The sequence below is a fragment of the Mirounga angustirostris genome, unplaced genomic scaffold (assembly GCF_029215605.1).
Source record: "Mirounga angustirostris isolate CCGP_5_RB_7025 unplaced genomic scaffold, mMirAng1.0.hap1 SCAF_9, whole genome shotgun sequence".
In the NCBI taxonomy this organism is placed as follows: Eukaryota; Metazoa; Chordata; class Mammalia; order Carnivora; family Phocidae; genus Mirounga; species Mirounga angustirostris.
In genome coordinates, this window is record NW_026991717.1 from 107,213,038 (window position 1) to 107,235,833 (window position 22,796).

The 22,796-nt window shown below is 39.4% G+C and overlaps 1 protein-coding gene across 1 annotated transcript in view; it reads right to left on the minus strand.

Annotated features, from left to right (window-relative positions):
* Window positions 1-6,964, minus strand: part of LOC135361658 (potassium voltage-gated channel subfamily H member 5-like) — a 45,449-nt gene extending 38,485 nt beyond the window's left edge. The window contains exon 1 of the mRNA XM_064571754.1: window positions 6,743-6,964. Within this exon, the coding sequence (XP_064427824.1) occupies window positions 6,743-6,964 (222 nt within the window). The remainder of the gene's footprint in view (window positions 1-6,742) is intronic.
* Window positions 6,965-22,796: the final 15,832 nt, after the last annotated feature.

The following is a 22,796-nucleotide window of genomic DNA, read 5'->3' on the forward strand; positions in this document are numbered from 1 at the left end:
AATTTACATTTGTGTAACTATTGATTTAAAAAAAAAAAAGCTTCTGCTGTTACCTCACTTATTGCTCACAATAATTCCTTGAGCTCTGTAAGACACATTCATAAAAGCAACATTAGTCAACTTTCTGAAGATTTGGGTTTGGGTTCCAGGACTGTTACTTTGCCATTTAACACTGAGGGATCTTAGCAAGTTACTTTGCTTCTGTAGGACTTGGTTTTCTCATTTATAAAATGGAGACAATGATCTGTTTCCTGAAGTAACATAAAAAAACACTGCATTTTCAATAGATTTCTAAACTTTAAGAGTTACGGAAGTGTCAGATGTTATAATTATTCCAGTTTTAAAGATAATCAAATTGAGGCACAAGAGGTTAAGGTGGTCAGTCACCCAAGGAATGAAGAAAGTACGAAATATTACCATGATTAAAATACAGATTTTCTAACTCCTAGTCAGTAATTTTTTTCCATACTATCACAGATAGTCTCAGAATACCACCAAATGGACTTCCTGACATCAAATCAAGTAAAAAAAATATATATATATGTATTTTATATATATGGAGAAAGAGAGAGGAGAGAGGCAGGGAGAGAGAGAGGGAACTTATTATGGTCTGGGATATTAAAGAAAGACAAAAAGAGCTTTTCATATCTTGCCCATATCTTTGGGAAAGGAAGTATAACCACATGAGTTTATATACTCTGAAGTAACAAGTACAACAACTAAATGAAAACTCACTCTCCTTGACAACTAGCCCCAACCTTCACACTATGGTCTTTGGTCTTTGGTCTTTGCCTCTACAGTTTTGTTTCGACTGGAGTCTAGCAGAGGGATTCTTTACCACTTTGCTTCCCTGTAAGATGCTGACATTACACAAGTTGCCCGCCAAGAGTGAAGGTCAAATCTCCAGGCTTTTAACGCACAAAATTTATCCTGTGTGGGAAATCAAGTCAGTGGCGGGTTACTCAGGTTGTCTCTGTAGACCACAAGCTCATGAGCTGGGAAGTCTCAAAATGTCATCTTTCCCCCCATCTTCAGGCCTATGTTGTCCCAGACAGGGCAGCAGCCACACTACTTCTAAAGAATAACATGCTGTCTTCACACTGTAAGAGGCTGTCATCCTAGAAAAGACAACTTTAACCTAAGATCAGTGTGAAGTTGAGTCTGGCTTTCCAACAAAAGCAGTCATTCCTTAGAACATCTAACACTGTATGGGGTGTTCAAAAGTCCCAAGTTCATCAGCTCTGTGAACAAGTATGAATTTAATACCTATGTGATATGTGGTTTAAAACGTTCAGAGAACGTTTATGTTTTCTTTATTTTTACTTAAGCAGTCCTTGGAAGAGGGACTTTGCTTAGAAGCAAGGGGCCAGAGAGAGCCTCGGAATAAAGGCTGAATGGGGGCTAAACGTTGGTGAGGGGCTAGGATATTCATCACGGAGGTCCATGAGAAGACAGACTGGATAATATTACTCCTGCTTCCCATATGGATCCTATGTCCCAGCACAGATGTGAGTGACAGGAATCTCTAGGTAAAAAATGCTGCACGCTTGGGACTATTCACAGTTTCCATACAGAGCAGCCATTTGCCCGGTCACCCTTATTGTCAGCACAGCTTCATTCATAATCTAAATAATTCACCATATAGCTGAGCCATTTTCTCTCTCTCCTTTGGGGGCGGGGGAGGTGATCACAATCCCCCGTACATGTTAAAGTCATGCAGTGGCTTTCCAGTCCTACCATCCATGTGAATCACCTGTGAATCCTTGCCCCCCATAATTGCTAACTGTGGTTCAGTATCTGAAGTGGGACCCAAGAATCTGCAACTTGACAAAAGCATCCAAGTGATTCTGCTGTCCTTAGTCCACAATCCTCACTTTTTCCTATGGTCTGATCTAAATCATCCCCCAAAATGTTCGTGGCCACAAGGCAACTCCTCCATGTTACCTGCAATCCTTCAGGTCATAATCTCTTTGTCTGGAATTCCACTGGTAGAGATTGAATAGTCTTTTAAAGTGTAAATATACATACGTAATATGTAATACGTGCACTATATTATGAAATATATGTTATATACATACATATGTATTTTTATATATTCATATGTATTTGTTATCAGTTTTATACGTGTTATAAATGTATATAAGTGTTGTATGTGTTATAAATGTTATATATTTTATGCATATGGATGTCATGCCTGTATGTTATAAATGATTCGTAAGCACTATGATTCCACTTGTACTCATGAGGGGAGAATACAAATGAAGTGACTTCTACTAGGCTAATATTCCTAACATTTTCCTCCATCTTTCACTTCCTCTTCCCCAGAAAAGGAGCCATCTCTCTGGTTAGTGAGGTTGGAAAAAGAAACTGAGCCTATCCATTGCCTCTCCCCTTTCTGAGGAGTCCTTTCTACAGAGATGGAGCATTTGGCCCATCTACTGAGGCACGGGTGTGTCAGAGCAGGTTCTGCCATATTAGGGAAGAGCTTTGGTTTCCCAGCCAGACCAGTACCTAGATGGTAAATACGCCTAACTCAGGGCTAACATGTAGAAAGTCCACTTGATAAAGCCCTAAAGCCACATCAGCTTTCTTAGGAATAAGTCGTATTTTGATCTCTCAGTTGGTTCCAAATATGAGCTGAACGTAGGAATACTCTATCTTGGATCCCTCGTACCTCCACAATGCCCCAAAAGATAGATGTCAGACTTGGCAGAAGAGTGGCTATTTCTAAGCTCTAAAAAGCTGTGTGGAGAATAAGGTTTATAGGGAGTGGGGATGGAGGAAAGAGTAGAAGTTCCAGGAGGTGAGAGGAAAGTATGACTCACCAGAGGGAAAATATATGTTACAATTTTCTCGTGACTGTTATCTTTTGCAGATTTTTTTTTATAGCATTAACTTCTCTTCAACAAATTGAACAATTCTAGCCCTTTTAACCTTTTCCTAGAGATATTATTTATGTTAGGGGAACATAAATTCACGTAATAATAACTATATTCAGTCCTCTTGTAAATAGGAGACACTCAAATATTGATTCAATCACCTGCCAAACATTTTTTGAACATTACAGTAGAAAATACTATACTCTAGGTGCTATGATTACATTATTCATAATCTTTGGCCTCAAGTAGTTTATAATCTGGTGAGAACAATGGACCAAAAATAAGATGTATAATCAAAGATTCAAGCAATAAGCTCAAGGAGCTACTATTCTAAGTTAACCAAAGCTTTGATGCAAAACTTGTTGCCCAGCCAGCCAGCAATCCTGAGAGGATTTCACTGAGCTGTAGTTTTTCCTGAAACTTTCTCTTATTCATGAGTTGCTCTTTTTTTAAATGATGGATTTTTCTTCCTGCATTTCTTTTAATTAATAACCCTGTGGAATATTTTTCATTAAAAATGAATTTTACCTTTTTTATGAAATGTCAAACATGAATAAAATGAGCAACTTTTTCTTGCAGGGAATATTACAAAAAGGAAAGATATGAGCTCACCTTTTCTTTAACAGATCTGACTAGTGATATGAGCTTGTTCAAGCAATATTTCTCTTTCTCTACATACCAGTGGCCTTTCTTTATTATGTTCTTTCACAAGCAGATGAATGGATGCAAATAGTATGTATATATTTTTTAAATAAGTCCTTCAGAGATGTCCTAATGTTAAAGGCAGGTGAAATTAAAAATTTTATGAAAGAAAACATAGTTGCCTTTCACTTCTAAAAGTACAATGCAAATTTAGTTTCGGGTTCTAAATAAAAGAATGAACTTAGCTCTTGGTTTACTTGGTTAGCTACTGGGTTAATACTAGACACAGATAGAAAAGCTTTTTTCCATTTGTCCCAGTGCTTTCCCTGAGTGTCACCCTTAAGGGAAACACATTTACATAGTTCACTGTTACTATAGCCACAGGGGCTTGGTTGGGAGTAGTTCAATGGTGAGCAGAATGCTCAGACAGTCAAACTCTGATAGATATAATTCAGCATAAGTTTAGAACCTATAGTTAAAGTGCAAGTTTTTAGATCAAAGTACATTGGCTAATGCTAATCTTAGCACACACAACAAAACAGAGCATGGATGTTGCTCATTAACCTAGGTTACAGAAATACAATCCCTGAGCAAAAAGTGCCAAGAACTGGCCTTGACATCCGCAACTCCTGTCTGTTCCCTTAATATGTATCATCAACCAAATCATTTCATCCAATGTTAGAGACCACATTTGGGAGTTTACCCATAATAGAAGTTATGCTAAATGTGTGGAATTTAGAAAGAGGTAGAGATAGATATTGCTTTGTGTTAACAGAAGAAAGTAGGCATTTCCTCTGGGAAAACTCAACATTATTTGGGGCAAGCATAGAAATGTTTATTTCTGCAATTTTCAGCATATTTTACTGCTGTGTATGGAAGTCCTTGACATTACTGATTACATTTTGTTTACAAGAGGGGGATTCTATCTTCTACAGAGATTAGACTGAGGTGCTTTGTTAACTTTTCTCTTATCACCGGTGACTGACAGCTGATACTGAGACTACAACCTGACCTTCTCTTCCCATTAGAATTTTGGGAGAGAATCATGGGCACCAGTCTGGCACTGCCATTTCTGAAATGCGTCCTTATCACTATCTTCATCTCCATCATCACTGGCACCATCACTGCTAACATTCATTAAAACCTCATGTGGGATAGTCTGTATGCACTTAATACAACAAGTCTGTGAGGTAGGTCTAGATCCTAAACCCCACGAAGATAGGGAAATATCTGCTTTATTCACTCCTAGATATTCTGCATTTAGAAAAGTGCCTGGCACTTCAGAAGCACTCCATGGATATTTATTGGCTACTGTTAATTTCATTTTATAGATGTATGAACAGAGGCATCATGATAAACTCATGTGCACGAGATCATACACTTGAACCCGAAGCTGGCTTTCTAGTCTTTACAAAGAGAGATGTTAGAACATCCCCTGGGAAAGAGTATAGATGCCCCTTGGCTATGAGTGTAAATAGGATCACTTTTATTTTTTGAATTAGGTAGAAGCTATGGCCCACTTCTGCCTACAGTTGTTTAAGAGTGATGGAGCCAGGTGTTTAGGACATGCTTTCTCCCTTTTCCTTCACCAAAACAACTAAAGATTTATTCTAAATTGAATGTCTAATTCTAGTGAAGAAATAATTCAAGTGCCTCCTGGAGAATCCCAAATATTGCCATTTCCCTTTACTATTTTTGGACAAGTTTTAACCAGTTAAGATGTATTTGCTCACAGTAATCCAATGGCAAGTCTAAATTTTTCATGTTTAATTTCACAAAGAATTTTTTAATTTCTCAAAAGTGTAATCTTTGCGAATTCTTATTAGGTCTACATTCAAAACTATCCTAATAATTATCAGAATTTTTAAAAAAATAAATCAGATACGCCTTTTCCTGCTACTTTCCCCTCACTGCTTACTCTTCCATGGGTATCGGGCTCTACGACCAGAAAGGGAAGCAGCACACATTGCTTTAAATCCATAAACTCTGCAATATTATTACTCATTCAATCAAGAAATATCATTGGAGTGCTAGAGCACAAAGAACAGCTGGAGGTATGGGATAATAGACATTTCTCTATCTTTAATAGCTTAATAGCCAATGCATGAAGACAGGCCACCTACTGAATACACATAACCCTGCAAAGCAACATACAGTAAATATTGAAGAAAATGCTACAGTGGTGCGTGGTACAGGAGTACCGAGAAAGGAGAGGTCACGTGGAGCTGGAGGACAGGAGGAAAATGGAGAAAGTGGGGACAGAGCTGGTCCTTGAGGAAGGAGCCAAAATCACAGGATAAGGTGATTAGTTTCTTTTATAAAATAGCAATTCAAGTTTCATAATGTATTTTTTTCCCAACTTGTCTTCCATTTGTCTAAATTTTGATGATTTCACTGTCCCATATTTTAAAGATGTGATCTCAAATTTTTAGTTTAGAGAACAGAGGTCTTTTTATATCTCAATATAGGAAAACCTTTGGCCTTGCTCTCCATTTAAAATAACCACTTTTGTTGCTGTATGAATGGCTATAGTTTGTCTTTATCATAGCCCTGGTCACTCACATTAGTTTGATTTTATTTTGGTGAGGTATTAAAATGCATCTCTGATCTTTAATCAAAATTAATCAGCTGCATCTTTGACAGACTGGAATGCACCTGACTATTGAATCCTGCCACTCACTGAAATCTAAAATAGCAGTTTTCTAAATTGGTCATATTTTTCTGAAAGGGATTTGGACAAAATGAAAAAATACCTGGATAACTTGAACTTCTATGGCATCAATGGCAAATTTATTTCTGGGATATGAATATATGACCATGGAAAATACTGAGGTGCCTGTGCTTCCAGAAAGAGATTGATACATTTGTTTTATAAAATTTACTCAAAAACTGGAAATTCAAGTGTCTTATATGCTGTTTGGCATAGTAAAGCCAGCTTACCCTCAAGCACCAGATACATTTTCATATAATTACATCTGTTGCATATCTTTTCTGCTGACAGACTTGTCTTGGGGGTTCTTTGAATTTTTAAAGTTCTCTCTCCCTCTCTCAGCATCACTTGAGCTTCGTTTATATTGTCAACCTCCACAGAATTGCTGGTTCACAATTAAAAACACCCTTCTAAAAGGAATGTGCCAAGTAGAATGGCCCAGGAACCCCAAAACAGAGATTTTTTGAGCTTGGCAAAGCAACCAAATCCAAATCTCTCATAGTTTTCTCACCAGGGCAAACAGCCATATTGCGACCTTCTCTACAAACCCTTGGGAGAAGTCAGCTGCATCAGTATAAAGGCCCCGCCAGGCACTTTCTTTACTCCACACGACCATTGCCACTCCCAACAGCTTATGGAGAAAGTCTTCCTGGTGTATGATTACAGTAACGAGCCACTCGGTGACTGTCATCTGTGGCAATGTTGCTATTAACAAGCTGGCAGTTGGCCTCATTTTATGGAGTCATAAATCCGGAAGGTTGGATCTGATCTCTTGTGCTTGCAGGCCCTTCCCCATGTAATAGTGCACTCTCCAATGGCTAAGTGGGTCATTCGACATCCCACCTTCTGAATTTCCAAACACTAGGAAACACGCTTTTCTCACTCAAGAGAGGGTTATGTATCTTCCTGTCATGGGAAACTAATTTGCAAAGGATCTGTGTTACATATTACCCATCTAACCTGCTGGGATTATGCTGCCATTCACAACCACATTTAAAGCTGTTGCTAAAGCACCTGTAAAAGAGGAAAGCAAATTCCTGGACAGGGTCCAGTGCCCAGCATTACTTCTGTGTGCTGATGTTGGGGAACCCAGCTGCTTCCGACGTGCAAAATGAGCAGTTACCGTCTTTCCTCTGCAGTTTGCCTTCCAGATTGCGAGTTTCCTAAGGGACGGCGCGGCGCCTCTGCTGAACTTTTACAACAGATGACATCACTCTCAAAAGGATCAAACTGTGGACACAGGGCAAACCCCAGTGAAACCAAATGCCAACTTCTGAAAGTGTTGGGTAAATCAAGTATAACCTGATTCAGAAAGAAGAGGTAGAAAATAAATGATTGTCTATGGGAGAAATTACTGTAGCCTCACTGGGTCATCTGAGTGTCTCTGATTATTTGGTAGGATGACTTGATTTGATTCCTTTGGGGAAGATCACTTGATTGGAATGTCAAAATCTATGAAATGCACCTCTCAGATGGGGGAAAAAAATGGACATTCCAGGAAGACAGATGCTATTTTGGTCGTAATACTTAACTATTAAGAATTCAGTCTAACCACAGAGCAGATCTCTATTTTTTTATTTGCAAAATGTATATAATGCTCTAAAATGCTTTCTAGTCTACATATATTGATATATTTTAATGCAATGTTTATTTTACTTTTTTGGCAATAGTCTGAATTCACTGAATTCACTGTAAACATCTTGAAACCCCTCCTCTGAATAACCTTTCGACATCTGTTGTAAAGTGTTATAAAAGCTACTTCTCAGAATCAGCATGGAAACCTTTTGAATACATGTCTATTGAGCTCAATATTTTTTCAGGTTCCTCAGAGGACAGAAAAAGCTGAGTCAGTGGATTAAGCTCAAAAAGTGAAGGGAAGAAATCCCTATAAGGACAAATTATGTAATCAAATTTAGATGTTATCTTGGGGACTGGGAAAGGAGGAACCCCCCCAAAAGAGCTCTGCCTGAAAATATACTGAAATACAGATCCATGAACAGATCCAAACTTAACATTTTATATATATATACATATATATATGTAAAATATATATAGGTAATATGTATATATATGTAAAATACACACCTATTATTATATATTATATATATACTACATATACATCCACAGAGGTGATCCATCGACTTCTTTTTCCATAACAGAGAAGGAAAAAGATACATAAGAAATTAGTATAGGGAAAACTGCATGTATTCGAAATTCAGATCAATACCAAAAGGAATTAGGGAAGCAACTATTACATACATTTCAGTCGTGATATTAATAGAAATCCTTGCTTGGTTCATTCAAAAGGAGGGTTTTCCTTTAAATGACATAGCACTGTACCTCCAGAGGCCCCTCATCAAACATTAATGGTTGAGAATTAAGAAGTGGTAGACACATGGAAATGAACAGTCTGGGATCCAGCTATGATGACCCTAAAAAGGCACTATTGTCAGGCAGGATTCAGCCCTAAAACAAATGTTTCAAGTGGACGGTTGACTACTTTGAAGATTCCCAAGAAAAATGATTTATAAAATGTCTACCTTCTTATGTTAGTTAAATACTCTTCTGACTATACTAAAGGCTTATCTATTTCCCTCGTTTACTACTAGAATACATATTTTCTTGCAATAAAAATAAACTCTAGTTTTGAAAAGAGGAGCTATCAAACAGACAGTATAATCGACTGTTAAGTATGTTGGTAAATGACTGAATCCTGCCCCCACTGTGAAACTTGGGAAACTCTGTCCTTAAATAGCGCTTTGGAGGCATCACTGAAGAGTGAGGGATCTGTGAACCTACGTCCTGGTAACTAAATGTGGAAAAGGTTTTATTCTGGAAGCAGATCTGGAAGCGGATCAAGAGAGCCCTAAATAGAAGCAGCTTAAGGAATCAAAAGACTGCATAATTAGGTCTCTGCTTCCTCTAAATGCACATGATAAACTTCTGGAATTGCTGAAAGTCGGCCTATTTAACCCCCATCAGTGGAATGAGAGCCAGTTTGGAGAGGAGACATGGAGGCTGGAACCTCAGATCAGCCGTGTGGCCATGAGCAAGTCACCTCACCTCTCTTAGCTCCCTTCCCTACAGTGTCGATTGGAAGCTCAAACGAGACAGAGTCTGTATTGTGTAAACTGCAAGGCAGCGAGCTCCCTTGGTTTGGAGGGGAAACTTCTACAAGCCGCTGCATGGAACCAGAGCTAGTGGTGCCCGGGCGTTCACAGCAAATTTGCAATCCTGATGATCAGCTAAGAGAATGAAAATTGTAACTGCCCCCTGCTCACATCCAAGGGTGTAGGCAGATTCTTCTAAAGAAACTGAGAAAAAAAGTTTGTTCTTCAAAGTCCTTTTGAATGAGAGGAAGGTACTGTTCTGAGGATCACAGCCCCTGGCATCAGGTGATCTTAATGCACACGATGATGTCAAGATTGCTGTACTCGGAACGTGCTGGAGAGACCGCTGCCTTGTGCGGAATCTGCCGGCATACAGGGCTCAACTCTAATTGTGATTTAACACTAATTAGTAATGGTCCTTTTCATAATCCTATTTCATAAGGCTCTTTGCCAAAATTGTCAAGGGTATCATTTGTTTTTCTGGATGACAGTGATTATTCCAGTCAGTGAGGATAAAAACTGTGCTGGCTGGTTATGTTTGCTTCCCTTTTCATTCATTCACCAAATCACTCATTCAACGACACAGCGGGCACTATTCTGCTCATTGGCAGTGAAGAGAACACAGAAAATACCTACTTTAAGGAGCTCATTGTTGAGTTGAAAAAACAAAAATGTATATAGGAAACCAAAGTACCACAGTCCAGGGTATGAGAGAAGCACAGAGTCTACAGAATACTTTGGAGTTTTAGGGAGACCATATTAGCTTTTATTCCAAGTGTGGACAGTGTTTGAGTGATGTCTTTTTAATGGGATGACAAAAGTTGAAGGCTTGTGGAATGAATGTACTCCCATATTTTGTTTCAGCTGCTATGTCAGGGTGGGAGAAAGGGGGAAGAAAAGAAAGTAGTGAAGTTGGAACTGCCCTTACGACAATCCTAGAGTCCTTCTTCAAAGATACCAGGACTGACCCCTGAGAAACACGTAGTCTGCAGCATGTGTCCACCACGCAAGTCCTCAAAGCCTGTTCGCTAGCCGATTCCAGTCTGTTTTCCATCCATAGAAGGTAATTTGTTAGAGATGCTTCACTGCTTACAGAAAAAAAAGACATTCTGTGCCACTGGATTCACTAGGATAAGAATGCTTTCTGGAAAGAACAACAGTTACTGAGCTCTGAGCCTGTGTGAACTGCAAGAGTTAGCCTAACCCACTGTTTCTTAGTACTGAACATTAAAATACAGGATCGGTGCTATCCCTACCCATAACATGACCAGCTGGCTTCTGCTACTCTCTACTTAAGAGCAGGGCCATTTGTGGAAAAGGACGCTGGCTTTATGGGGTGAAGGGAATAAGTACCTCTATGTTCAGTTTTTCCAATTTACAACGTGTATTCATCATTCTTGGGGGAAATTTGTCTACGTTTAAATGGGATTCCTTTCTTAAATCATGGTAGGAGCCCAAGAATGTTTTGCTAGTATTGATAATCATGCATTGCCTCAATGTTACAAAAATCAGTCCTGAACGCTGGTGCTGCTGCGTATCCCCGGTAATGCAGACCTAGTTCAGCTGTGATTTTAGAATACTTCTCAAAGTTACTCCTTCATATTTAATTTTTTAAAAAATGGGGTTATTGTGTCCTTCTCCCAAATTCATATGTTCAGGCTCTAACCCTCAGTGCAGTTCTATCTGGAGATGGGGCCTCTAATCGAACAGTTATGGTTAAATGAAGTCATAAGGTTGGGATTAATGTTCTTATAAGAAGGGACAGGAGAGAGCTCCTTCTTTCCTTCCTCACATGCATGCAGAGGAAAGGCCATATGAGCGCACAGCAAGAACGCAGTCATCTGCAACCCAAGGACAGAACTCTCACCAGACACCAACCCTACTGGCACTGTGGTCTTGAACTTCTGGCCCCCAGACTGTCAGATGATCCCTTTCTGTTTAACCACCCAGTCTGTGTTATTTTGTTATGGCACTCTGAGCAGATTAATACAAGGGATACATTAATACCGTTAGCAGGTCCTGGATTGGCTTGTGTCTGAACTACAGAGATGTTCAGTAAAAAGGAGTATAAACTAGGAGCAGGATGGGTCTCCGCGGCAACGTCTCTTTGAGACCACGACTAAGAGCAAGTGTCAGCTTGGCATCACTTTTGATCAATGTCCAAGGGGATCCACTCCATCACAATAGTAGATGTATAAGGAACATTTTCTCTGCAGCCATTTGGCTTAGAAATTTTCACAACACCAGCAACAAATTCAGCAGAGCCACGGAATGAAAAGACACATAGTTCTCTGGCCTCAACCTGGAACTACAGAGGGGTTCACACTCATTAATATAATAGATATGGCCTTTAAGAGGGAAGCCCAGTTTATTACCCAGTTTTCGGCCCATATTGACATTGTTCAATCGTAACTATTTTTTTTTTCTTTCCAAATTTCAGTTAGCAATCTCTTCATTTGAGTTTTTGGAATTGACGACATGGCATTCTTCATTCTCATTCCTAACAGAGTCATTCTCGGTAGCAGCTCATTCCCTCCCTGCTTCCTGCTGTCGGGTCTCAAATTTTCCCAATTCTATATGGAAATACTTGTTTTTCTTTTATTTCTTCCTTCCAGTCATTCGTCCTCCCTCTCCCTCTTCCCCTTTTTTTAATCAACTAACAGATTTAGCACTAATGTCACTCTGGGCAGTAAACTCATCAATATTTTTTTTATCATAACTTCTAATGTGAAAATACTAGACTCTTAAGAAAATAACTCAAAATACAAAGATGGAAAAAATAGGAGTTTTGTTTAATGTGGGAAGTTTTCTTTTTATACATGTTTATACTAACTGCTGCAGAAGCCCGTATATTTCTTAAAAGTACTGGCCTGATAGCAGAGAGTACATCAGAACCACAGGATTATCAGCAAGGCAGTATTTCACCATATTCAGTAACACCTCTCGAACAATACTGACATGCAAGTTACAAGTTATACTAAAAATGAGACCCTTCACAATGCAAGCGACGTGCCTGCTGTGCCCCCACCATACACATTGGCTCATACAGATATTGGGAGTCCTGTTCACAGCTCTGAACACTGCCTATGGGTTGGTTTGGGGGCTCCACTGTTGGTTTTATCCCGAAACATGGTGTGAAAAACACTAAAATCAATCTATGAATCACATGCAAGCTCAGGCCATCCACCTTCCTTTTTCCCTGTTAAAAATGAACACAATCAAGTGTTGCATTTTACTCACAATCTACTTTCTACACAGGGCTTGTAAACGAGGCTAACCTGTAAAAATACCAGCAGCATGGAATTCAAAGCATTTCGATTGCCATCCCAGCTCTGATGCTAATTTGCTAAGCAAACTTGAGCAAGTCATTTAATTCTCTGGGTCTCGGTTTTCTCATCTGCAAAGAAAATAAGTTGGACCACGTGATCTACAAGATCCTTCCTTCCTCTAGAACATTATTCTGTTTAAAATGAAATCCTGGGGTGCCTGGGTGGCTCAGTAGGTTAAGTGTGTGCCTTCGGCTCAGGTCATGATCCCAGGGTCCTGGGATCGAGCCCGGCATCGGGCTGCCTGCTCAGCAGGAGGCCTGCTTCTCCCTCTCCCACTCCCTCTGCTTGTGTTCCCTCTCTCGCTGTCTCTCTCTGTCAAATAAATAAATAAAATCTTTAAAAAAAAATGAAATCCTAATGCCAATGTCATCATCACCTCCTAAAATTTCTCCTTGTGTCCTCCTTGGGATGAGTTGGATTCATCTCATCTCCCCAACCCCCCGTGTACCCTAAATGAAACCCTCACATAGCACTTATTGGACTCTGTTAGGATTTATCTGACTCTTTGCTAGACTGCAGGCCCCTAGAGAGCAGGCACTGGGTCTTTTATCTCCGTGACCCCCTAGGTATGTAGTAGGGTCGTGATGGATATATATTGATATACACTGAGCCCGTCAATACTTTCTGGGCCACACTTTGTCAAAGGGTCTTGTCAGAAGAAGTACCAAAAATAGAAATAAAACTCCTTATTCCTCTTATCTAAATAGTCCATCTGGAGGAAAACATGTTCATGCTAGCTTGAAAGTGGAGGAAATGTTTAGAAATAACTCAAAACCCCAACCACACTTAATGCAGCTATAAGTAAATGTTTAGCACAGACCACACTGTTTGAATAAATAGTGTGGGCACCATGAGCCACTCTCACCTGTTAGCCTGGAGGGAACCCTCCTGAAACCCAAGTTCCCAGAAGCCAGCCAGCCAAGGGCTCGCTTCATATGCAGCTCTTTCAAAGCACAGCAGTCAGATCTGCTCTGTTAACTCTTTTTACACAGAAGGTAAACTTCATTGCATCACAACTCGGCAGAATGAGTAGAAGTGCACTAATTACTTTAAAAGTCTGATTAAAATCCTTTAAAATTTAGGTATCACCTGTGCTGGGTGTGCTGCTTGCCTTTGCAGACCTGCACCTGAGGCTTGGTCCTCAGCTTGAGAAACATCATTTTGTCATTCCAGCAAACTGTATTTTCCATTAACTAAGTAAATAAATACATACAGTCAGCAAGTGAGTCAACCTTCCTCTGTTGCTCTCCTGCACCTTTTCTGAATATGTTTAAACTTAGTGAAAACTATGGAATTGTGTTCTTATTGGAAAAAATACACCAACCAGTCCTTTTGTTCAACTGAGTCCAGTTTCTGACTGTAGTACAGGGAGTATTAATCTCTAGCAGTCCAGTAAAGCCTGTAGAACAGGCCTCAATTCAGAAAAGTTGTTTTAAGTGCACAAAATAAAATACATAGTATTGCAAATGAAAAACATTATATTGAAATTCAGTTACCAAAATATTAAAAAATGATTCACAAAATAGTGGGGTGCCTGGTTAAGTCGGTTAAGGGTCTGCCTTCGGCTCAGGTCATGATCCCAGGGTCCTGGGATGGAGTCCCGCATCAGGCTCCCTGCTCAGCAGGGAGTCTCCTTCTCCCTGCTCTCATACTCTCATGTGCTCTCTTTCTCAAATTTAAAAAAAAATCTTAAAAAAAAAATTCACAAAATAGTAATCTATGTACTTTTTTTTTTTTAAAACAATAACCTTATCTTAGGAGCATGTCTATAATAACTACGATAATTATTAAGTAGTGATAAGCCTAAACACTTCAACAAATACAATATAATATGAAAATTTCTATGATTTCTTTTGGTACTTCTACTAATACTGTAGTTTGTTACCAACCTTCATAATTGAAGGAAAAGCTACATTTCACTTAGAAATTAAAGAAAATAAAGATGTAGTGATTTTTCTTAACCAAATTCACGGGCTTCAGGTAAAAATTTCAGGCTTCTACTATCATGAGATCAAGAGTTCATGAACTCATTCCATTTAGTTCACAAACATTTGGACCAAGAGCAAGCTGACTTGTTTTGTTTGACCATATTCTTAAAAAAAAAAAAAAAAAAAAAAAAGGAAAAACAAACAAAAAAAACCACAAAGCAAATTAGTTACCAAACTAACGTGATTTTGCATAAAAATTCATACTTCTGTCTTCTCTGGGGAAAAAAAATAGGCAGACCAAGCAACACTGGGCTGGCATTCCACCAAGGCAGGGTGCAACCAGACCGAGTAGCAGCCACCCCTTCTACAGATGGTGTGAACTCTAGTTTTCAATGGCCACGTGAGCCTGGCCTCCCTCATGGGTGTTACTGACCTGGTTTCTGCAGCCACCTCTGCTGTATGGCATTTTCCATTTCATGATAACCTCTGAGTGGCAAGTGGTAGAGTCGCTTTCTAACACAAGGCGAGAGGATTCTGTGTGCATACTCATTGTCCTCCCTAGCTAACCTGCAGTCTTCTCCTTTCAGCAATGGACACCCTAAGGCCCGTGAGAGCCACCAGTTTATGTAAAGTTTTAGTAAAGCACAACTATGCTCAATTATTTACATACTATCTTTGGCTGCTGTGATGAACTGAATTTTATTCCCCCCAAATTTGTATCTTGAACCCCTAATCTCCCAATGTGATGATATTTGAAGAAAAGGTTTTGGGGAGCCAATTAGGTTTAGATGAGGCGGTGAGGGTGAGGTCCTCATGATGAGATTACTGCCCTAATAAGAAGAGGTACTCGAGAGATCTCCTTCTCCCTCTCTCCCTCTTTCCCCTTCTTCTCTCTGTCCCTTTCTGTCTCCTAACCCTAACCCCAACCCTAACTCTCCGTCTCTTCCCTTTCTCTCTCCCTCACTCACAGCCATGTGAGGACACAGTGAGAAGGCAGAGGTCTGCAAGCCAGAATGAAAAGAGCTCTCGCTGGTACCCAATTGGGCCCAGCACCTTGATCTTGAACTTCTCAGCCTCCAGAACCGTGGGGAATAAATTCCTGTTGTTTAAGTCTAGTATTTTGTGAGGGCTCCCTGGGCTAAGACAGCAGCTTTCACACAATGGCAAGCTTGAGACAGAGGCTCTGTGGCCCTCAAGTCCTAAAATATCTACTGAATGGTCCTTGACAAAGTTTGCCAACCCCTGCTCTAGTTATTGGATGAAATTATGGTTCTAGTTCTAGAATTTTTATAGAGAGGAACTTAAGGATGGTTAGTGGGAACTATGTTGGCATAGCAAATCTCTTACTCTTCTCTAATGGAGATGGGGGGCAGGGGAGACAGGCAGCTAAAGTGCTGCCACATCCCCCACTATTGTGACCACCAACAGTCCCACACCATGCAAAGCTCTCCACCCAGCCACCACACCCGCTCATGTGGCCAGAGCTGTAATCTGTGACAGCTGAAAATCCGGGTTCCAAATCGACTCCCCCAGCTTACTAGAAACACGCCCCTAATTAGTGGTTCTGATAGCTATGAGATATCACGAGCATACTAAGGACATGGTTTTGATTATACAACTCACAACACATATCCAATTCACAAAAAATACTCAATGCAAGAATGCTTGCAGTAATAGCCATAAGAACAAAATACCCTTTTATTAATAGCTCCATGGGGAACGAAGTGAAAGTGACTGAGCACATGAGAAACTATAAATGGTTGACAGTGTGTCTGTGGAATACTGTTGTGGAAAAAAAAATACCAAGTATTTTGGCAAGCCAAAGCAACACGGTACCATCAAAGATCTGTGTTTTCGAATCAGACAGAGAAGGATTCAAATCCACACCCTGAGCCATAATTTCTTTGGCAGCTAGCTGTCCCATTCTCAGAACCTCAGCCTCCTCCTCAACGAAATGGAAGTGAGGTGCCTCATGTGCGGGTTACTGAAATTTCATAAGGTCAATTATTATATATAAAATATGTTGAAGTGCATGGCTATGAAACAGGCCCTCAAAATGGTAGTTATTCTCACGAGTCATTGGAGGATATTTTCTCAGTGTTGTTGTTTTTTTGTTTGTTTGTTTTATGAGAATACTTTTTTCCTCCTGAGAATGAAGTGACACTGACTGACACTACACCTCTCCCCACATTTCGCCAAGTTATTGAGACCATCCATCCATTGAAGAAGGGCTGGAATTATTAAAAAATAAAAACGTGGGGCGCCTGGGTGGCTCAGTTGGTTAAGCGACTGCCTTCAGCTCAGGTCATGATCCTGGAGTCCCGGGATCGAGTCCCGCATCGGGCTCCCTGCTCGGTAGAGAGTCTGCTTCTCCCTGTGACCCTCCTTCCTCTCATGTTCTCTGTCTCTCATTGTCTCTCTCGCAAATAAATAAAATCTAAAGAAAAAAAAAAATTAAAAAAAAAAATAAATAAATAAAAAAATAAAATAAAAAAATAAAAACGTGACACAGGTTGTGACAGGGAGCACGTCATAAAGGGAAGAAGCCATTCGATGTAACCTGTGCACCAGCATCCCCAAGTCCTATTAAAAAAAAATGCACAGGGGCACCAGGCTGGTGCAGTCGGTTGAACGTCCAACTCTTGGTTTCAGCTGAGGTCATGGTCTCAGGGTTGTGGGATCGAGCCCTGCGTCAGGCTCCACGCTCAGCAGAGAGTCTGCTGGAGATGGTCTCTCACTTTCCCTCTGCCCCCTGCCCACTCTCTTTCTCTCTCTAAACAAATAAATAAAATCTTTAAAACACACACACAGTTTTCTGTCTCTAGCTTCTCTTCCTATCAGAGGTATGTGCACTCCGCATACATTACAATGTGTGTGTGTGGTGTGCATGTGCTCAGATGTGCAAAAGAGAAAATAAAGAGGCGAGAGAGCTTTGTGATGAACTCATTCTGAAGAACCAATATGTATTTTCTACTGGTGAATTGTCTTAATTATCCCTCTTTGAGACCTTGCACTGCAAATATATCAGTTGGTTATTTGATATTAATCCCCTGGGCCTGAGTTTCCTCATGTGTTTTGAAGGGAAAATAACTGTCCTTTTTTTCCACAGGAATATTATAAACATCAGATGAGATACTGTGTAAACAACATGCTTCGAGGAGGACAGTGACAAATAAGATCTGTCCTGAGGACCATAACAATGATGGATAGGGGTTTCGGTAATCTTGTGGTATGTGGGAAGACTCCAAAGCTGGCAAAATTTATACTGGAGAAGACTTAATAAGATATAAGAGTTTCAAATATCTAACGGGCTGCCTTGTAGAAGAGGATGTCATTGGGGAAGGTAGAGTACAGACCAAAGGAGACATATTTCTACTTAAACGAGACTCCACACTCCCTAACGAATAAGCAAGAAAGTTCCACAGTTAGTTCCTATCGGCAGCCCTCTTCCACGTCCACCACTACCTTAACTTTCAATTACTAGTACAAATATGTGTTTCACTTATTTGTGTTTCATAGAATATTCACACTTGGCTTAAGCATAGGGACTCACACCTTAAGCACAGGGACTCTATTTCGTCTCTGTGCTTGCAACAACTCTACATATTGTCTAGCAGGTTGTGGATGCTCAATACCCAATTATAACAAAAATAGAAACTGAAAATGCTATTCAAATATAGACCCAACATCGTGACACAGCTAGTACGAATATGACTCCAGCAGTCCTATCCTCTCCTAGAACCGCCCCCCGTAGAGAATTATAATGATTTGCTTATGTTCATTTCTATGTTGCTACAGTAGAGATGCTGATTTGTCTCTTGGCTTGATTTTTCTCCTCCATGTTAACTAAAGGGAAGGTCCTATTTAAGGGGGCAGTGGGAGGGAAGGCTTGTTATTTCAAAATACTTCACTACAGACGGGCAATCATTTTAGATGAAATTCCTTAAGTGCAGTTGTCCAAGTGTGTATTTCATTCTTGGCAATAAAAGAGCCCTAGCCTATGTGCAATGACCTATTAATCATAGCTAGATTTCTTTATGCAAATTATATTTGTGTCACACTCATCAATAAAAAAGAAAATGGCCATGAATATTACATTTGCAGCAGCAGCGCAAAGTTAAGAGCTGCTGTACCTATTTGTAGGATATGTCAGTGTGGCTAATTATTTTCTTAAGATAGTGTGCTTTGAAAGAATTCACAGGGAATAAGCTTTATGAACTGATCACTAAATGAGAAAGGGTGTTTATAATAGAGTCAGGAATATAAAATAAGCAACCAGCTTGATTAAACTTACCAACCTAAAAAAAAAAAAAAAACCCATATAATAAACTAAGAGACACTCATGTTATTTTTATGGCAGTTATTATAAACCTTAAGAACTAATTAGGTTACAGTACAGTTTGTTTGTTTCTCTTCAACTCTGGTTTTCATTTTACACTTAACTTATAAAGATTCAAGTCTTTAACCATGTACTCAGGAATCCCCTCCCCCTTAAAAAGTAAACAAAATATAAAGAAAGGGAAAGAAAATTATGTCACTTTACATCGATGAGAATGTATGAGTGCAACATGAAATACCTCTTGCACTTCTCAGCTAATAGAGTATGACATATTAACCCTACCGATTCTAATAAGGGCAAGTGGATCCACACGACATACCCGTTTCCTCAGATTGCAAGTAAGAGTGAGATTCCTTGAGAATGAGTTTGCAAAAGCTGTGTAAAAGTCCAGAACTTTGAGCAAGGCTTCTCGCTTGATGATGTGGAGGTCACAGTATGTCAGTGCTCGGACATTGGCACACGCGTGAGCAAGGGTGGTTTCCTTCCAGAAGATGTCTCCAAATACATCACCTTTCCCTGGAAAATAGTATAAGATATGGATTCAACTATCTACACTAGTTCTTATCCTAATCACTATTTTTATTCAGTTTCATGTATGGTATTGATCTACTAGCATAGTTTAGAGCCTGAGTGGATAACCCCATCCAAATACGTATAACAATGCATAACACTTTCATATAATATGTAAAGTAACATCACCCTGAATTCAGTTCTCGGTGGAAATCCAGAGTAGTATGAATAAATGAAATCCAACAGAGAAGCCAAAAATCTCATTTTAACAAATAGTTTCATTATCTCCTGCCATCATAACTTTTCCCCTTCTGACTAGAAGGAGCAAAGGTGACTCTTTAGTTTCATTCTTTCTTCTGCTCCTTCTGTAGAGATGACAGTAGACTGCAATAGATAAGGATCTACTGTTACAGCCTTTATAAATCTGGAACTGATTCGACATATATTAAACATGCATTATTCAGCAACTAAGTCTTGTGCTCCAGGCAGACGAATACTGGCCATGACTTATTCCCCAAGGATGCCTTTCCCTCTCCCCTGAGCCAAACTCTATGCAGGGCCTCAGGGCCCAGCCCAGGGAGGCGGGGGGGGGGGGGGTGCTCCCCATCACAACTACAAAGCTTCAGTTGCTGAGTACGGGAACACATGGAGACTCAGGTTTGTTATGCTGTCAACAGTTCCATAAAGAGTGCTATACTTTAGTAAAATGTGGATATCTTTTTTAAATTCTGCAAATCACCCAGAAATCAACTCTTCACTTTGGAGCACCATCCCCTGGTGACCTGAACTCCGCAGTTCACCACCCCAAATCAAGAGTACTTAGTTGCCCAAACAAGGTGGGGAATAAGGAACACCCAGGGGTAAAGTGCCAAAAGGACTTCCTGCAGAGGCAGTTCCATGAGAGCCCCTGGCTTCTGAAGTCTCCTCAACTGCATTCTCTGTTCCTCTGCAGGAAAGGGAAAGTTTGGGAATGGAAAAAACAAGGAATCTATCGAGGCAGGAAAGATCTTCCGGAAGGCACTGTGCCAAAGACTTATGCTTTCAACATGCTAACCACAGAGGTGAGTAAGTATCTACTCTCATCATGAAGACCAAAGTGAGAACTAACAAGAAAACAGGAAGAAGAAAGGCATCTTATAACACTTCAGGCCAGCTAGATGAGCAGAGAGAAAAGATAACATGTAACCAGAGAAATGAGAGAGAGAGAGGCAGAGAGACTGAGGTTGAGGGAGTGACATTACAGACTCTTGCCCACATAGGCAGTTTGGAAATCCTTAGAGAACCACGAGCCATTCTGGGATGGAAAGAGAAAACATGCATATTATTGAGAAAGTGGTTAAAACTACCATGTAATCATCTGATCAGCATAAAATAACCATAATGGATATTTAATTCATCTTGAGCAATCTTACTTGTTTCTGGACACTCCAAAATTTTCTTTTAGTTAGTGACACTGACCAAAATTCAACTAACTGTCTGATAGCCATGCATTCATCCAAGGAAGGTTAATTAGAGACCTCCACTGACTACAGGGATTTCAGAAATATGTAAGTGGCATTCTCTAAATTTTAAACAAGTAATTCCAATTGTAAGTATTCATTCTAACTGCATTATCAGAAGTACCAAATTTAATGATAAGCATATTCATTGAATGAGCACTGAGTAACATATAGAAATATGGACTCATTATATTGGACACTTGAAACTAATATAACATTATATGTTAATTATATTTCATTTAAAAATAAACTGAGGAATACTTGTAAAAATTATTATATTATAAAAAATATGTATATAGAGCTATAGAATAATAGATAAATATTCATTGATGAATACATCATCAATAGATGAAAGATACTCCACATATAAATGAATTTCCCCTTGCCAATATAGACCATTTTTAAATATGGAGGCATTCAAATGTCTGTTATGTATTTTATTTTACCTAACCGCTGAAATTAAAATTCTTACCATACTTCTCTCCAAAAATTTAAATTTAAATTACTTATCTTTTTAGTATCCTTCATAAATAAAAAGCATGTGATGTGAAAAGAATAGCATTAAGCTAGACTATAAACTCATGAGGGCAGGGAATTTTCTCTGGTTCATCCACTCAGGTCAACACCCAATGCCCAGAACAGTTCAAGAGCTCATCGGGCACCTAGGTGGTGCAGTCAGTTAAGCATCCAACTCTTGGTTTTGGCTCAGGTTGTGATCTCAGGGTCATGAGATAGAGCCTCCTCGATGGGCCCCATGCTCAGTGGGGAGTCTGCTTAAGATCCTCTCTCTCCCTCCCCCTTTGCTCCTACCCACTGCGTACTCTCTCTCTCTCTAAAATAAATAAATCTTAAGAGTTCAACAAATATTTATTGAAAAAAAACGTGAATGAGAAAATGGGAGAAGAAGAGAAAGACACAGAAGAACAAACTGAGAATTGTGAGATCCAAGTTAGATGTGGGGCTCCATCTGTAAGGGTGTGGCTTAGATCAAGTGATTAACTCCCTGAATCAACATCTGTTCCTTTGACCCTAAAGAAAACAAGATGAACAAAAACTAATGCTTAAGGTTTCTGTCCATCTATAACTCTGTAGTAAGTCAACTAAAAGTCATCAAATTATATTTTCAGGGTAATATTTTTTCTATGTCACATTTAAAAGAAAAAGACTTTAAAATCTAGGGCTTCAACTCCAAATACCACTGAAAGACTAAAAAGTACAGAAAAGTTAACTGATTCAACCAAAGTAAAACTTATCCCCTGCTTCTCCCCTTAAAAAAGTTTAGAGAAGCATAGCAAAATTGACAAATGTGGATAATTCTCCTCCCAGCATCGAAACTCGCATTACATAATAAGCAATACTAATTGTCTTATGACATAGAATTTCCATTAGGATACACAATTTATCGATTGGATATTAATCTAATCAATCATTTTAAAGTGTGTTTGCTTTATCCAGTTGTCTATATCATCTTATAGTCGCTCAATTCACAATAAACTTTTATGGCTCTTTTGGAAGATGTGTCTTGTAAATCAGTTAATTTACAAGCCACAGTAGAGCTGGCTAATGTTCTTCTTCAAGGAATACTATGCACATTTACACCAAGGTTGTGGAGGCATGGGTTTATGTGCGGAATATCCAATAACTGCACAATTTCAGAATTTCAGGGCTGGGAACTCGTGTTCATCTTCATGGCTATAGAATATTTGATGCTAGTTTTTAGGTCAGCTCTCACTGGATGCAAGTAGTCTCAGCTACAAACATTTCAGAGCTTGAGAAAACTAACCTTCCCCCAAAGCCCTAAAATTAGTAGAAAAGTTCACACTCAACATGAAAGTTGTTGTTTGGTCTAT